The sequence below is a fragment of the Rhea americana genome, unplaced genomic scaffold (assembly GCF_003343005.1).
Source record: "Rhea americana isolate MKP2758 unplaced genomic scaffold, rheAme1 scaffold_181, whole genome shotgun sequence".
Taxonomy (NCBI): domain Eukaryota; kingdom Metazoa; phylum Chordata; class Aves; order Rheiformes; family Rheidae; genus Rhea; species Rhea americana.
The window spans coordinates 1,450,362-1,467,763 of NW_028185939.1; the positions used below are offsets into that span (position 1 = coordinate 1,450,362).

General features: G+C 48.2%; 1 protein-coding gene across 5 annotated transcripts in view; it reads left to right on the forward strand.

The window, feature by feature from the left end:
* LOC146597543 (voltage-dependent T-type calcium channel subunit alpha-1H-like) overlaps nt 1-17,198 on the forward strand; it is a 197,849-nt gene extending 180,651 nt beyond the window's left edge. For 4 of the 5 annotated variants that reach the window (XM_085301956.1, XM_085301955.1, XM_085301957.1 and 1 more), the window contains 6 exons: nt 1,583-1,661; nt 3,781-3,902; nt 4,443-4,781; nt 10,100-10,283; nt 13,431-13,609; nt 14,189-17,198. In XM_085301956.1, coding sequence (XP_085158082.1) covers nt 1,583-1,661; nt 3,781-3,902; nt 4,443-4,781; nt 10,100-10,283; nt 13,431-13,609; nt 14,189-15,367 — 2,082 coding nt within the window. In that variant the 3' untranslated portion in view covers nt 15,368-17,198. Of the gene's footprint in view, nt 1-1,582; nt 1,662-3,780; nt 3,903-4,442; nt 4,782-6,494; nt 6,648-10,099; nt 10,284-13,430; nt 13,610-14,188 lie in introns of all 5 variants that reach the window. The other variant, XM_085301959.1, reaches the window with a different exon arrangement.
* Nucleotides 17,199-17,402: the final 204 nt, after the last annotated feature.

Here is a 17,402-nt window from a genome sequence, read left to right on the forward strand (position 1 = left end):
CAGTCATTTTGCAGACTACCTTCTAATGTCTAACAAACTATCAGTGATCCAGCAGATGTAAGTTAGGAAACATTATTCCAGAAGATAGTACATGTAGTGAAATAATTCAGAGTAGCCATCCACACCTCTGCATTATCTCTACTATTCCCTAGAGTTTGGTGACAAAGTTAGTGGAATGGCAAAGCTGTATGCGTAGCAGCCAGTTTAGGCCTTATATCAATTACAGTCACCACTGGATGATTTGACTATACCATTTCTTTAATACAAAATAGCTCTTTTCATAAGTGGTAGCTGTGTTAAAAATGAATTTTATGATAGCAGGTATTGTACTGATCACCTTTCTAATGAAATTAAGCAGCATGGTCAAAATATCCTGCAACACAAGGACTATGCTACCTCAGAGGAGAAAGCTCACTCAAACTGGAGGCTTTCATTACAGGATACCTCTTGAATGTACCCACCCTGRCTACATAAATCTTAATACTACCTAGCTCATTTTTATGTAAAAATAAAATAATGCCTGTATCAGCCTGGAGAACTTGGTCACTCTCTCTCTGTTACAGAGCTRTAGACCCAAGGCATTTAAAAGCGACAGCACGGGTAAACGTGGCCAGAGTGGCGGATCAAATCCACGTGGTTAGCCAGTCAGGGATTTCTAGCCTTCGTGCTCTCCAAATTGCAAGCAGCTCCTGCTCTGCAAGGTGTTTTAAAGGCTTAGACCCCATGTAGTGATCGACTCCAGTGTGGATAATGGTAATGCCGTGGTTATTAATAAGCTTTGTGTTCTTTTTAGCATCATTGCACTTCTATTACCATCTGCTCCAGGCACTTTGTAAATGCAYATTAACGCCTAATAGCAGCACCCAGTGCAATGTTCGTACTGCAAGCTGCCTGCGTCTAAGTGACAGTGTATGGCATAAGGCTTTTCTTTTTAGGCATTGAAGTCTTTGCATGCCTTAACATTCAGGTAGTTCTTATTGAGAAATATCTGTAAACATCTGTGGCAAGACAAGAAGAGCTTTACCCCCTCCTTGCTGGGACACATGCTCCTTTCCTGAACGCCCTCCAGGCCAGCGAGAGCTTTGAAAACTCAGCAGATCCTCCTGGTGGTTTGAGCCATGTCTTGTCAATGTCACGGTCTCGAAACCCTCAGGCACCAGACTCCGAATCTCTAACCTGGCAAGCAGAAGGGAAAGGCCCTTAAAACACAGACTGGAGCAGCAGGTCACTTAAACTGCTGTGGCACTCRAGTGCAGTGCTAAGTGCCACTGAGGCTAGAGCTACTGCTTGGCCAAATTACAGATGAAGGCAGCATCCCTGTAAGTGGAAGCGGGATGGGGAGGCGCCATGCRCAGAGGCAGCTTTGCTCCTGTGAACATCTGGTCCTTCACCCTCAGAAGAGACTCCTCTCTGGGTCTGTTGAAGCAGAGCCATGAAAGACAACCAGAATATTGGAAGCCAGGAGAGACAACGATTGACCTCTGGCACCAGTCCCTCTTTTACTTGTGTTTAAAATGTGATGGAGCAATTTCATTTGTGACCTCAACTTGCCTGACCCTTGTTCTGCTTTCTTCTTGTGTAGGTAGGGAACCTTGGCCTTCTTTTTATGCTCCTGTTTTTTATCTATGCTGCCCTGGGAGTGGAATTGTTTGGCAAGCTAGGTGAGTAATGTGACTGACACAATTTATTTCATCCGGTTAATATTTATTTGGTATCTAAGTTGTTTCCTTTCTTTTCTCTCTCATTCTTGGGCCTTCCTTAGCTTCGCAGCTTACACTCTAAAGATTAAAGCTTTCTCTTGATCTCAGGGCCACAGATGACACATGAGGATATAATACAGAACTTGTCTAATGTGCACACACACACATTTAGAGATTTGTCCAACACCACCCTTGGCTGTAGAGAAGCTATTTGCTGTTTAAATATAATTATCCAGCATGGGTATGTTCTCAAAGATGGAGGTTTGCTACTTAAGATGGCACATGAGTCTCTAAAGCTGGATGGTAATGAGATCCATGTTGGAGAGATGCCACCGTAAACATGTCCCTTCTCGGAGCTTCCACTACACTCCATTAGTTTTCAGCACTTGGCTGACATTGCTGTTCCAGCTGCCCAAGTCTTGTCGGTCCGTTGTTCTTCTCGGTATCACCTTCCCCTTTCTGCATAAATCAGAAAGCATCCACTGGTTTCCTGGTAGTCCAGCAGAATCGTTTATTTCTCCCACTCAAGGATACGGCAGAGCTGGTCATGAACGTGTCCACCTTTCAAAAGAAAATCAGATGCGGTCAGAGAGGAAGGACTGTAGCCCTACATTGGCCAGCTTCAAAAGAGACAAGTGTCCCCTCTTGCAGCCCTCTCAATGCTCACATCACAATTAGGGCTTCAAGAGCATCAGAAGGGCCTTTCATCCACAGTGATTTTATTGCTGTCATTAATCCCCTTTATGAGTCCAGCCCTCTGCTCATATTACAAATGCCTGAAAGCAAAATATTTCTTTCAACCTGAGACAAATTATTTTTCAGTCTCCACAAATTCTGGAAAAAATAGGTTCTGCATCCACCCCAAATGAAATATTGTATATTTTTATATTACATTTATAAATATATAGATATGTACTTGTTCATCCACTAAGATGAAGAATGCTTTATTCACAGAGAGACCTTCTGCTGCTCTGAATCCTTCTTGCGTTTCCATACACACCCCTTGCTAATGCCAGCCACTGAATAACCGCAGCGTGTGGTCAGAGATTGGGAGAGCTCTGATCTCATCTGGGGTGAGCACCCAAACTGCAGGCAGTCAGCATACCGCTTCCCTTCCCTATTTTGACTGAGAAATATTTTCTTTTCCAAATCACTGCTAGTCTAGGTCAGCCATGAGAACTGCTAACACTCCCCCCAAGGCTGATCATTTGTGGAGGATTTTTTTTTTTTTGGCCTCTGAAATAAGTGTCTAATAGTGAAACACCCTTTCAAGAGGCATTGTTGCCTGTCTTAATGAAACCTTAATGAGCCCATGTTTTACGGAAAGAGGGACATTTCATGTGATCAATTTACATTCATTAGTATATTAAGTCTCAGGGAAAAACTGTATCAAATTGCTCCATTTTATTCCAGCAAAATATCCCTTACAGTAGATGTGTCTGTAAAAAGTAATCAAGACAAGGAACATAATCAAGAGGGTAACAGACAAAGCATATTGTAGAGCAGTATTTTTTGAGATAGCTCAGCAACACCCAGCTTGTTTCCACCTCCTTTTAAATCTCTATGTTGGCTTTGCATGTTGGGGCAAAGTCAAGAGAATCACAGAAATATTGGTGGAAAGGACCTCTGGAGACCCCTATTCAACCTCCCACTAGAGGCATCATCACTAGATCAGGGCAGCTGTGGCTTTGTCCAGCAAAATCTTGAAAACCTCCAAGGATGGAGCTTGCTGGTGACCTGTCCCAGGCCTGCAGCATCCTGCAGGTGGGGTATTGTCAGCCTCCACTGGGAAGATTTTGGCTTCAGTAGAAGCTTCAGTAGTTGCAGGTTGTGGTGAGATTGTCTATTAACAGCCAGAGTCTTCCCTGAATCTGTGGATCACCATGAGGTATCTCAGGGTCTTACAGCCAGGTGAAGGGAGGCAGCCCTGGATACAACAGGCCACAACATCACAGCCATGAAGAAAGCCCAGATGTCCCAAACTATGTGCTGTAGATGCTGGTAAACCAAAAACCATGAATGTAAGTTAGAGCTGGCAAACCTGGCTTCACTGACCTGCTTCCACTTCTTTCTCCTGCAGACTGCAGTGAAGAAAATCCCTGCGAAGGTTTGAGCAGACATGCAACTTTCACCAACTTCGGTATGGCCTTTCTCACCCTCTTCAGAGTGTCAACAGGGGACAACTGGAATGGTATCATGAAGGTGTGTGCAATCTCTGTCTGGGTACTTTTCTCTGTCAGTAGAAACACAGATGCAGATTTTAAACAAATTTAGGCACCCCTTGTGTCAAAACAGGGCTTTAAAAACAAAGAAAGTTTCCTTTTAAAAATATCAAAATTAAACTCTTCCATTTAAAATCAGAAGTATTTTCAAGAGGTGACTTGGCATAAGTCTTCTTCAGCCTGAATCTTCATTTTTTTTAGCATATGAATTATACTTCTGCAGCATATAAATTAAATTTCTGAAAAATTTCCCCAGATCTTATTGCTGATAGGGGTAAGTGTGTGCTCTGTGCCTTTGCAACATAACACAGTCCTCCTCTTTGGGTCTAGAGCTAAAGAACTGTACTGTGGATGGCATAATCCATAGGACTTAAAATTTCTTCTGTTTTGGTTGTACCCCAAAGCTGTTGAGTCTGGGATATGTTATTATGCTTTTCAGTCCCCAACAGGTTGTCTGTAAGGTTTCAGTATTCAGAGCCCCAGCTCTTTGCAATTCTGCACCTCTCCATCTCCGTTTCAGGACACTCTCCGGGAATGCACCCGGGAAGACAAGCACTGCCTCAGTTACCTGCCCGTCATCTCTCCTGTCTACTTCGTCACCTTCGTCCTCATCGCACAGTTTGTCCTGGTCAACGTAGTGGTGGCAGTGCTGATGAAGCATTTGGAGGAGAGCAATAAGGAGGCCAAGGAAGATGCTGAGATGGATGCAGAAATTGAGCTGGAGATGTCTAGAGGAGCAACCACATCAGCTGCTGGTGGGAGCAGAGGAGGCACGGTGGCCCTGGAGGGCAGAGCACCCTACAGAAGTCAGGACACCATGAAGTCAGAGTCAGCAGTGCAAGCGAAGCACCAAGCCCTGGTAACAGTTCCCACAAGGCATCTACTCTTCTTCTGCTTGGGGGGGGGGGGGGGCTGGTTCCTGCCAGTCACTGCTGTCCCATCATCAGGCAGTCAGATCCAAGTGATGCAGAAGCCAAAGAGATAGGAGACAGGCAGGGAGGAAGAAAGGCAGCTTTCCCAACTCCCTCCATGCAGGGTCATCACCATCACCTCCATGTCTTGAGCCATCTCAGGAGGGCTCCCTGAGGTGGGAGATCACGTGGYGTGTGCCCTCCACAGCTAACAACTCCCCTGTCCTTGGGAGGGGAGTGTTGAAAGTTCATCTCTTACCATTTCCAGTAGGAGTCATTCAAAGTTTGTCTATTTTAGGTTCAGAAGCATAGCAGCCGCACATCCCCATCCTGTTCCCCTAGCCAACACATCTTTCCTTGTCATTTTAGCATGGCCACAGCACTTAGGAGGTATCTCATAAAGCCCTGGGCACCCCGGCTCAGACAAGCCTATCCCACACAGCTTCTTTATAATCCCCCATTCRGATTTCCAGAGAAGCACCAAGTATTTCAGAAACTCAAATCACTCTTAAATTCTGTGTGTATTGAGAATCCCTGTGTGCAGCTCAGGGCAGACCAGCACTGACGTAAGCACGCAGCTTCCTGTTGGCTCCTGCTCTGCTTAGGGCATGGCCAGCTTGGACCCTGGGAACTGTCAGACTCTCAGCAAGAAGCTGGAGGTCCCCGGATATGTTTTCTAGACTGCCTGCTCCCTGGTTTCTGTTAGTCCACTAGAAAATAGGGCAATCAGAAGTCAGTGAGAAAGGAGGGGCCCGAGGTGATTGTCTCATCTCATGTCAGCAGCATATGGTTAAGACTGAATAGAGAATTGCTTTGTAGCTGTGATCACAAATAAATCTACCACAAAATCAATGGGGGATTTGAGATTAAATTACATTAAATTAGATTTTTGTAAAATCCATCAGACTCTATTAAGTTAAGTAAAAAGGAATTTAGTTACATGGCAATGGGGAATTTGCTATTTGATTGTAGTTTCTAATAGAAATTTCTGCAGGAAAATGTACCACAAACAGCCAGGTTGCTTTTCTCTTTGGGGGAAGAGAGGGCACATCCTCCTGCACAGGCTCAGTCTCCTTGAACTTCCCTGATCTGCCAGTCTCTCCTGAGCAGATTAAAAGCCCTGAGCTCTCCGCAGGGCTGTTCAGTTTGTGTGCAGAGCCTCCTCTTAGCCGTAGAAACCTCACGGTGAGAGGTAACACACCTCAGACAGAGAGCACRGCAAGCAGACAGCTGAGTGCAGACTTCCAGCTGAGGATGAAGATTTACAAGCCAGGGCTTCTCCTCCGCTGTGTGGCGGTGAGGCAGGAGCATCCTGCCCGGCACCGTGCTCGGCAGGGCTGGATCGTGGGGGTGCATCCCTGACGCCCAGGTGTTTCCAGGCAGGCCTGGGTGCCTGGCAGCTCASTAGTGTGGTCTGCACTAGCTGCACTGAAGAGGGGGAATACTTAGGGCTCAGTGTGGCTAATCTGCCACTGATAGTGGGCATGGGTAGAGACCCTGGAAGGTCACTGTGTTTTCTTACCATTTCTGCAGTCTGTGTTTCCTTTTCTCTCCTGCTCTGGCTGAATGGGGCAGGTAAGGGCAAATACAGGGGTTGAAGCGTAAGACCCAGCCTTGCTCTGCTACTGATGCTTTTTATCTCCCTGATTTTGCACCTGAAGGCGGCGCTGAGCTGTGAGAATGTGTCTTTAGCCATCCCAGACTCAGACACGCTGGAGCGGGGTGAGACTCCCATGATGGAAATCTCGTCCTTCTGCTCTGTTTCCCACCATGTCCTGACACCCTCCCACAAAACCCCAGGCCACGAGGCTGAGGTGAATGACGCCGCGCCGTTGCTTCTGCGTTGTGGCATTGTGCTTTAGTGCTGTGCAGCCAGCGGTGGTGTGTGACTTGTCCTAAACCTGTTGCTTCACAGCCAGAACAGTCTTCTGCATCCTCTGTCCTTTGTACTGCCTTTGCGTGTTCGGTAGCCAGGCAAAAAGCATGTTCTAAACGATTCTACCAGCAACCTTTTATGGGACACAAATGAAATACTTTTTTTAGCCAAAAAAAAAGAAAAAGAAAAGAAAAAGAAAAAAACACTTGTATTTAATGTATAGYATGATATTTAAGCAGTTTGTTTTCAAATGGTATAGCTAGAGCTGGAGACCTGCAAGGAGTCTTCTCTTGGTTTGCAGTAGAAACACAGATGAGTTTGGGGTTTTTTTTACTGTTACCRTAAGAACTTGTTTATAGTATAGTACTGAGGAGACAGAAAGGTGTAAGTAAATCAGTACACAYTGTCACAGCCTGGGCACTCCAGGCTCCATAGATCTGTGAGATAACAGTTTATTCAGATCTCCTACACTGACATTCTTTGCTTCCAGTCTTTTTTGTTCAAAACTGAGGTCAGTCTTGGGCTACCACCAGGTGACCTTGATGTGAGCCTCCAAGCAGGATGTTCTCTGCAGTCAGCCCAGGGCAATGGCAAGGATCCCAGAGTTTCTACTGGCAGAGCAAAGAGTTTATCGTCTCTGTGGTGACCAACAGAAGCGACCCCTTACACCACCGGAGCTGGGCTGTGCRGGGGCATGCACTGTTGGTGCACACAGGCTGAGACTTGCCTCCTTCACCTTCTCCATTCCCCATCACAGAGGCTGCAGGAGGCGGCTGAGCTTGCTCACAGTGCTGGAGACACGTACCTTTGGCAAGGACGGGCGAGAGGGTCAGGAGGAGCCCTTCCTCTGGGAATTATGCCACAGTTTGTTTATAGGCTGTTGGCTCCAGGTCTCTGAGGAGTAACAGCATTCCCCATTCCAGAATATCCTGCAAATCTCCTTTGCTTACAGAGTAACTTCTGACTCTTTAATCACCCAGGAAGGGTCATGTCCTGTTGAGATATTTGCAGGATTGTTTTTCTTGTATTCCCTCTGCACCAGAGCAAGATCATAGCTGCAATAGATTATTGATTCACAGAAACAGGAGCTCGGTTCACAGATTTATAATGCTTAACTGACATCTGTGAGCYGCATCACCAGGGCCATCTGCAGTCAATTTATCGCCTTTCTGCTCGGCCTGAGAGGGGTCCCACAGCAAGTAAACTCCCACCTTGCATGTCTCTATCCAGATGCCTGGAATGCTCCCCACCTCGCAGGGGGCCACCAGCCCCCTCACTGCCAGCGTGGYCTGGTGCTGGCATGCAGCATTCACCCAAGGCAGTCCCAGCAGCGCCAGTCTAGTTTGGGCATTCATGGGATTTGAGGGAGCTGCATTGATTTCCCAGCGTGCGGGATCAGACACCAAAGCATCAGGCTTTTCCCACAAAGCAAGAGTTTTTGGTATGTCTCCAAATCCTCCAGTTTGTCAAGAGCAGCATGCCAAATGTGAGCCAACAAGCTTCTTGCACATACTTGGTATCTCCGTGGCTCAAAGTATTTCTAATGGAGTCTTTGAAACCTTCAGAAATTTGCCCAAGTCCTTAGGTTGCTTGAGTCTCAGTAACTGAAATCTTAGAAATCACAGTTGCTTGTGTTGAGAGGAGATTTTTGTTCATTTGTCCCAGCCAGCAAAGAGCATTTTAAACGCCTGTAAACAAGAACTGAGATTCAGTAGAAAAATACTATGAGTCTTCTGTCAGACTGCTGAAAAGGGGAGCAGGGCCTTTTTTCCTCTTCATGGCAGCAGGGTTTTAACAATTGCCAGTCTGCATTTGGCTCAGGTGCTGCGAAGTTGATAGCTTATTAGCTGCAATAGCCAAAGGCCGATTAGCACAGCCCACATTGCTGATACATTCATGTAGCAGATGAAAGGTCTGGGTTGCACCAATAGGTCTACTGGGTAAGTCTGCAGATAGCACTTCATGCCAACTACCTGTAAATAGCTGTTGCTGATCCCCCTATCTTCACAGCCAAGTTTAGTGGGGTAAAAGCACTGAGTAACTTGTCTCAGAATGTATGTCTGCAGGGATCTGAGGAGAGAAATTCCTGAGTCGGGAATGCATGGAAAAAAACAAATTTAACCAGATCCTTGGTGACCTCCAAACTATCCAGTGAGAGATCTCAGGCCCAGATTTTGCTAGCACATAAGGAAAACAGCCTGGTGGAGCAAAGCAAAATACATATAATTTAAGACATGCAGCTGGGAAAATGTTTTCAATCAGTCACTGGGAGGCTGACGTTAAAGGAAAACTAGAGCGATTAGTCGTACTTCAGATAACTTGGTAAATTGTGAGGGGAATGTGTCTAGAACTAAAACCTTGAGGCAGAGTGCCAGATTGCAGATCCTGTTCCAAGGACTTCCACTCCTCCATACACTTGGCCAAGTCACGGTACCTCCTGTCGTGGCTACTCTATCAGCAAAGCATCATCTWTGTCCCTAAAACTTTCTGAGCCCTCAGGATAAATGTGCTGTGAGACRTGTGTTATTGAGGTGACCTGGCAGAAGTGAGGAGGACCTCAGAGGAGTGGGGAGACAGGCACTTTGGAGAGGGTTGAGGTCCATGATGAGACATACTCTGCCTGGCCACTTCCAAACGAACCCTTGTTGGACAGCCACACAGACAGACATAAAAACCCCTTATCTATCCTGGTGGGGACTTCCCACCCACATGTGTGCTGCTGTGCTGTGCCATCTTCTCCTTCCCTCTGCCTCCCACCAGGTGACTGCCTTCTCCTGGGGTCAGTGGTGCCCAAAGTGCTCCGTGTTGTAGGAGAGAGGCCCTGGTGTTTGTAGAGGTGTTAATGTGGATGTATGTTTACATGTCTGCTCATGTGTGTGTGCTGGGGGGGATAATACATGAATTTTCAGAAATACTTTGTACCCTCAGTCTGCGCAGACCGAGACTGGCCATTTGGCCATCTCTCCCAGAGCGGCTCTGAGGATAAGGGTTTGTTGCCACAGAGGCCAGGCAACTCACAGAACCTCCGCCCCCACCCCGACCCCCAGAAAATCAGAACTTAACTGTGAGAATTGCTGGCTTGCTTGTGTGTGTGGAGGACAGGCCCCATTTTCCTGGAGCTTGTTTTCTCTCTGCATTGTCCAAGAGTCAGCTCTGTGGTTGGTCATTGATGCCTTGTTTTACTCAAGCCACAACTTGAGCTCTTTGCTGAGCTACCGCGAAGTAGCTTGGTTTCCCGTTGTGGTCACCAGGGCTACAGACTCTCTGTAAGATGCCAAGAGGAACATCTGGACAAGGTCTTAAAGCAAAAAGCAGACGAGAAGGAAATTGCCATAAATTCACCATCAAGATGCTGAATGACCCATACTCCCTTCTCTTCTTGCTTTGCAGGGCGGTACGGCTTGTCTGCGGCCACAGGACTCCCAGAACCTGCTGACGGTCCGCAAGATCTCCGTTTCCCGGATGCACTCCTTGCCCAATGACAGCTACATGTTCCGCCCTGTGATGCCAGCAAAAGCCCCCTTCCCCCTCCATGAGGTGGAGATGGAGACGTATCCCTGCAAATCCCAAAGAGGTACCATTCCCGGAGTGTCCCCTTCCTCCTCGCACAGCGCTGGCCAGACCCTCGGGGCAGCAGATGTAACAGCTCCACATACACACACACACGCACACACATGCCGGTTAGATGGGAAGGGAAGGCATGCAGCCCATGCTGACCATGAAGTGAGCCAGGGCTTGCTTTGTTTGGTTTGGTGTTGTGCACAGGATTGCGATTTCCCACTCACTGCAGAATTTTATGTTTTCATCACATAACTGCATTTTCTCAGGAAAAAAGCTGGAGGTTTGGTTGTTTGGTTGGGGAGAGTTGGGGCACCCAAGCAGTGTGAGAGGCATAGAGAACAGGCTCTTAGCTGAACAAAACGATAGTAACTGCACGTTTCTTCTGAAATGACCAGCCATGACATCATGAAAACGAATCAATAAAATTGGCATGAATAATTCTAGAGTCGGTATTACTTCCTGACAGAGCTCCTTTACAGCTACTGGTTCAGGCAGTCTTCAGTCTCAGAGTGGTATCTTTTTAGCACAGTGTGTTGAGTTCACAGATGGAGGAGTTTCTTTGGGAGCATAAAGGTTAGAAGCCACTCTCCAGTGCCTCTGTACCTTGGCCATATAGCGAGTCTTGTGGAGAGACCCTGCGGTCAGGGAATTGCATGCTATCCAGAAGCTTTGAGTATACGTTTACAAAACTGCGTCCAAACACATTTCCCCTAAACTGCATTTCTCTCTGCTTTGTTATGTGAGTTGATTTGAAGGAGAAATCAATAAGAAAATATCTGCTTCCCTAAAAGCACATGTGCTTCCTGAGTGGCTCCCAAGAACTTACCAGCCTGGTTTCCTTTGATTCAGTGTTGTTTGAAATGTAAGAACTGCTTGGACAGATGAGTAGTGGGTTTGCGAAGCCTGGTGGGGCTGGCAAGATCTGCTCTGGTTTCCTTGGGTGAAGTAACTTTATATTTTTTAAAACTCTCTGGACACCAGTTAGTGTTCTCTGCTCAGTATTTATTATTATTTCACCTGCAAATTCTTTGCTAAGCAAAGAAAACAGAGGTTGAGTTTCATGGCTGGACTACTGAGGATGTTTCATCTCTGTAGTGGGCGTAAATCAGGATTTATACTAGTATAAAACTGCTGTGATGCTGGCAGGGGTGGGTAGGACTGACCAAGGATTTTCTCATCTTTCCCAAWTTTTTTCCAAGGAAACATAAGACATGACTGTGATGGGGAACTACTTTTTTTGACCTGGTGGATGCGTCTGATGCATCACCTAGAGCTATGCTACTCCAGGCCAGACCAAACTCTGATTTAAGTGATCTTCCCACAAGTTACAGTGAAAGTAAAACTGAGCAGGTACAGAAACTAGAATTAGCATTTGTACTTTCATGGACTTTTCCATGTCTTTTAAGGATGTCTGGTCTTCTAACAGTATTTTGGTGTCTACGCAGTGAAAATATTGTGAGATGACCAGTTCTTATGTTATTTTGGTCTTAGACACATTTCCTTGATTTGTTAGAAAAATAAGAGGAAAATATACCAATCCGTAGGTATTTGGCTTCCTTCAGTGTTCCTGACTGTGCAGTTTAGAAGGCTTTTTGATTTCATAAAGAAGAGTTAGATGGAAAGCTTCCAAAAGAGGGAAATTCTATCTGAGGATGGGGAGGAGAGTGTAGGACTTTGATTTTATGACAAGGTTTGTGACATTTTTTTTTTCTTTGCATCATCACATTTCATAAAGCCTGAATTGGTAGATGGATGGTACAGACTCAAACTGCTACTCTGGCTATTGGAGAGCCCAGAAATGAGATAGGAAGAAGTGGGGCAGATGGGGGGTGGGAACCTCACTCTTCTACCAATTCTGTGGTATTCTGGAGAAAAGCTCCAAAAGAAAAATGATTAAATGCTAAATTTTCTCTCTTCCCTACAACAAATCTCTTTCTGAAATGCAACTGCGAACTGTCTAGATGGCTTTTGTCACAAGTTCAAGTTCCCTGACCCCTGGGCGAGATCTCTTGAAGTGATGGATAGCTGTGTTTTTTAAATGGAGCAGCAATGTAGAAACAGACATTGGGTTTCAAGCTAATGAGCACAATAAATCCTACAGCCAAAAAAATAAAAAAGCAAGACATCTTTCAAACAAAGCAGAACTGCAGTAAAGCAGCACCGTAGAGGGGCTAGGGTGGAGGGATTGCCTTTAGACTCAGCCAGGGGACTGGGAGCCTTCAGGAAGAGAGTGATTCCTGCCTGGTATGTGAGCTCGAGGACTGTCAAAGCACTGGAAGCGATCTCCGTGCTGCCGACCACATCACGTTCAGCCAAGGTCTGACTTGTGGAGAGACAACTGCGGCAGTGCGCTGGTCAAAAGGAAAAACTACCCTATGCATACTAGCAGTGAGTGTCCTCCAGGAGAAGTCGATGGCGGGGTGCCCACTGCCTTTACAAGGCTCCAGGTTGGAGCTGTTAAGTCAAGCTCTGGAGGCTCGGGGGAAGCTGAGTGATGCTCTTATTGCCTCCAAGGCATTTGCAGCAGAGCAGTGTAAGGTTGTAAGTCAGTCGCTGGCAGTGCTGTGAAGAGAAGCCAGGCATCCTGCCTGAGAGGCTCCTGGCCCAACCACCAGATTTCCCCTGACCCTGACATTGTTCAGATGGGCCACATCCTTCTACAGATCCAGCCCGAGGCAATGCTACAGGGAACGTGGCAACTACAGGATTTCAAGTGCAACCCCACGTCGTGCCCTGAATTTGCTGTCTTATGCTTCTGATGGCCGCCCATCCACCCAGAACATCAGAGCAGCTGCAAGAGAAGATTCCCATCATTTAAAATAAAAAATAGGCACTCCAATGGGTATGAGGTTTTTAGCAGGCAGTATGTCAGAGGGCAGAGCCACCTGCAATGCAGCCAAACTGCAGAGGAGACTATTTGTAACCTTCCTACCATTTATGAGATAGGGCCTAGCGTTTAAAGTAGGAGGTGGGACAAGGGAGATTTTAATCTTGGTTCTGCCCAAGGCTCCTGGTGAGGTGTGAGATTTCAGCAGGCCTGGATAAGCTTTTCCTTTCCCTTTCTGCATTTACGCTGGAGTCAGTGGGCACCAGTTCTACCTCAAAACTTCACAGCTGCCACGAAAGTAGTGGTGGTGACTGTTCTCTCTCTGTTTCCTAGGGTCCATCACCTCCATCCGCTCCCAACCCGTGGGAACATGTTCCTCTCTGAGAGTCCCAACAGAGTCCTTCCAGCTGGCTACTCGTTCTCCCAACCACGAAGGCCGCCACCGGTGGAAGATCATTCCCCCGCACGTCGTACCTCGATCTCCTACTCTCAACAAGCTGCTGTGCAGACAGGTAGGAGGCAAAGACCCCGCAGAGGTAAACTCTCCATTGTAAGCACCTGGGTCCCTTCCTCCTATTCCTTCGCCCTCTTATCACCAGCATTTGTATCCTTGGAGCTGAAGCAGAATTCCCTCTTTTACAGCAAAATATTTCTGATTCTGGTGCCCTAAAGTTTAATATACTTAAGTGACAGCAAGTCACACATATGAAAAAGGCCCTTTCTACCTGTTTGCACCTTTGAGAATGTACTATTTTATTAAAGAAGGAGTTGCCAAAGCGCAGGGAAAGGAAGGCCAGTTCAGTTTTGCCAGTGCTGCGAGAAGCCTGGGGTCAGCCTTGCAGCACGTCACTTCAGACTGGTTGCTTTGATGCAGGATTTGGTGCTACTTTAGAGGCAGACCAAGGCTGTGCAGAAAGACGGGGAAGGCGTAATGGTGGCTGGCACGACAGGGCAGGGATGGGGGTGGCCAGCCACGTTTTAGACCCACAGGCCGTTCTGCCTTGTGCTGTGTTTCACCGCTGAGCGCCGCGTTGTTGCCGGCCTGGGAGATCCCCAGGCTCTCGCTCCAGCTCTCTCTCTTCACTGTCCAGGAGGCTGTTAGAACGGACTCCGTCGACGGGCAGACTCCRGACACCAAGGACAGCCTGCCAGCAGAGCCCGGAGAGACGCCACCGTCGGCCAAGCAGTCCCAAAGCACCTTCCCCCCCAGTCCGCTCCACCCCGCGGCTGCCTCCCTGCCGAGCACSCCCCCGCGCTCCCCGCCGTGCTCCCCGCACCGGCACGCCGGCGTCCACACGCGCAAGCACCCCTTCGGCCAGCGCAGCGTCGCCAGCCGGCCGCCCAGCCCCACCGGCAGCCCGGCCAACCCCGAGAGCGACCTCTTCGAGTCCTCCGACCTGGCTGATGAGGAGGTTAGCCACATCAACAGCTCCGCCAAAGACTGGGGCGAGCACTCGGAYGCTGGGAGCCGCTCGACTTCGCCCTTCATCTCCCCGGCCCCGTCTCCAGTGCCCCTCAAGAACTGCAGCACAACTAGCCTGTCCCGGGGCAGCGGCAAAGAGAAGCACTTGAAGAAGTTTTACAGCATCGACACGAAGGGCTTCCTGGCTAAGCCCAGCTGGGCAGACGACCAGAGGCGGCACTCCATCGAGATCTGCCCCTCCGTCGACGACGGAGACTGTAGCTTTGAAGAGGCTGCGGGGGGAAAGCAGCGGTCGCCTGCCCGTGCCCAGCCGGAGTCAGAGTACGTCCACGGAGCTCGGAGGAAGAAGAAGATGAGCCCGCCCTGCATTTCTATAGATCCTCCCATGGAGGACGACGGCGGGGCGGCCTCCCGCACCAAACCCTCCGAGAACAGCATGCTGCGRCGAAGGACCCCGTCCTGCGAGTTCCCGGCCTACAGAGAGTCCCTGGAGCTCGCAGAGAGCCAGCCCGGGGACCCGACCTCCAAAGCGGAGCGCCGGGGCCAGCCCCCGTGCCGCGGGGAGCACCTCACCATCCCCAACTTCTCCTTCGAGCAGTCGGACGGCGGCTCTTTGAGCAGCCTCTCGGATCTCCTGCTGGACAGCGGCCAGTCCACGCCGTCCTCCGCGGACTCCCGGCCCGACCCCACGGCCCCCGAACTCAAAAAGCCCGATCACTTAAAAACTCAGCGGAGCAACCCAGAGAAAAGCAGGGAGCTGCCGGGCGCTGCCAGGAGCCCCCTTCGGAAGCAGGACTTGGCACCGGTGACTGTTGCGACAGAGGAGTACGTGGAGGAGCCGGTATAGCTCCGCGAGAGGGGGGCACGGGGGGGTCTCAAGGGCTTGACACCAATGTGGGTTTTGAAAACCGAAGGGACTGAGCAGCCACGGCTCCGTGGCCGAGCTCCCGTCGTTTGGGGGTTGGTTTTTTTTTTTTTTCCTTCTTTTTCGCAGTCACTTGTTCTTAAGCGCTGTGGAGGTTTGCAAAAAAACGACAAAAAAAATTAAACAAACAAACAAAAAAGAAACCAAACAAATGACTGAGCGAAACGGTGACGGGTTTCGGGGCAGGGGGAGCGGGCTGGCGAGCTGTTGGGGGTTTCTTTCTTAAAGGGAAGGTGGAGCCGGTTCAGGGGCTGCTTCGCTCCTCCCTCCCCTCTACGTGGCCTCAATCACATTGATTTGGGTTCGAAGTGGTGGCGGCTGGGATTTGGGGGATTCTCTTTGGATTTTGCTGTTTTGTTGGGTTTTTTTTAAAAAAGAAAAAAGAAAAAAGAAAACACGCTCAACTTTTAAAAAGGCACCTTTTAGAGAAGTCACATTATGTGGGAGTGCCCAGGAGATGGGAGYTGTACATGTCTGTATATCAGCAGTTATATAAATAGAAATAATGTATTTGTGAAATACAAAACAAGGAAAAAGACAAAAAAATACACCCACAAAAACTCTCTCATAATGCACATATTTTTATAGAGAAACTCTACTGTTTTTTGCATTACATGTGACTCCGCAACTGGGTGGTGTTTCCTTGGGTTTTATGTGGAACTGGTTATTACGGCTATTTGTTTTCCAAATGTTTCTCTACTTTCTTTGTTTTCATTTCTATCCTTCCCTCTCTTCCTCCATCGGCATCCTGCCAGCTTCTTTTCACAGCTGATGCTTTAGATGTCTCTCTCATTTTCCTTTTGTACTTTAGAGGTTGTCCTAACTACAGGAAAAAAAAAAAAAAAAAAAAAAACAAATCACTACTGAACTGTAGCCAGTGCAATAATAAGTTATTCATTCTTCTTGTCTGTACAACTGTCCTTTTTCTCTTTTTTCTTTTTTTTTTTCCTTTTTTAACTGAAATTCAGGTTAAATGTTGCAATAATCTGAACTAACATGCACAAACAAGGTTTCTTGTGTTACAAAAAAAAAGATTTAAAAAAAGGAAAAAAAATTACAGAGAGATTAAAAAAACAAAACAAATAATAAATAGTAAATTATTTAAGAAATGTATTTTGTCTACTGCAGTTCAAAGTAAATTATTGATGCAATATGTAAAAGTATAAAGCGCTGTCTTAGGTGATGTTCGTTGTGAGCATTTACGCTAACGGTCTGTTCGCCTCATAGCACAACGCCTTTGAAAACTAGGTGACCCCAGGAACTGTCTCGTTTGCAGCCGGTCCCTCCGCCGTCCCTCCGCACGCAGACGCGCTTGCACCCCGCGGCCCCCCGGGGCCGCGTCAGACTGAGCAGCCTCTAGAGGAGCCCAACAGCCACCGCTCGTTTCCTCCCTCTCTCTTTTATTTATTTTTTTTTGGCTTTGGGGGTTTATTTTTATTGTTTTACCCCAGCCCCGACCCCGGTCCCTGCCCCGGCCTTCCTCCAGGCCCTCTCACCGTGTGACAGCTTCACCGCGGCAAGCTGATGCTTAGCGCGAGCCGCGAGCGGCCCGGGACGCCCCCGTCTACCCGCGCGCCGGGCAGCAGCAGCMAAAAGACGGAAACAAAACAAAACGAAATTTTTTTTTTTAATCGTTTTTGTTTGGTTCCTTCCATGCCGCCTCATATTTATGCATTCACATATATCTTCTGTTATTTATGCATTCATTACTCAAAAGGAAATGTATCTTGTTTCACATGTATTAAACTGTATAAACTGGAAGCGTGGCTTGACTTTCTGCCGCGGCGCCGGGACCCCCGAGCTCCGGCGGCGGCAGCTCCCGCGGTGCCGCGGCACCGTGAGCCGGGCGGGCGCCGCGCCGGGAGGCCGCGGGGTGGCTGAGGCTGAGCGAGCGGAGGGGACGGGCCCGGCCGCCCAGCTGAGCAACGCCAGCGAGTGCCGGGCGCGAACCGGCCCC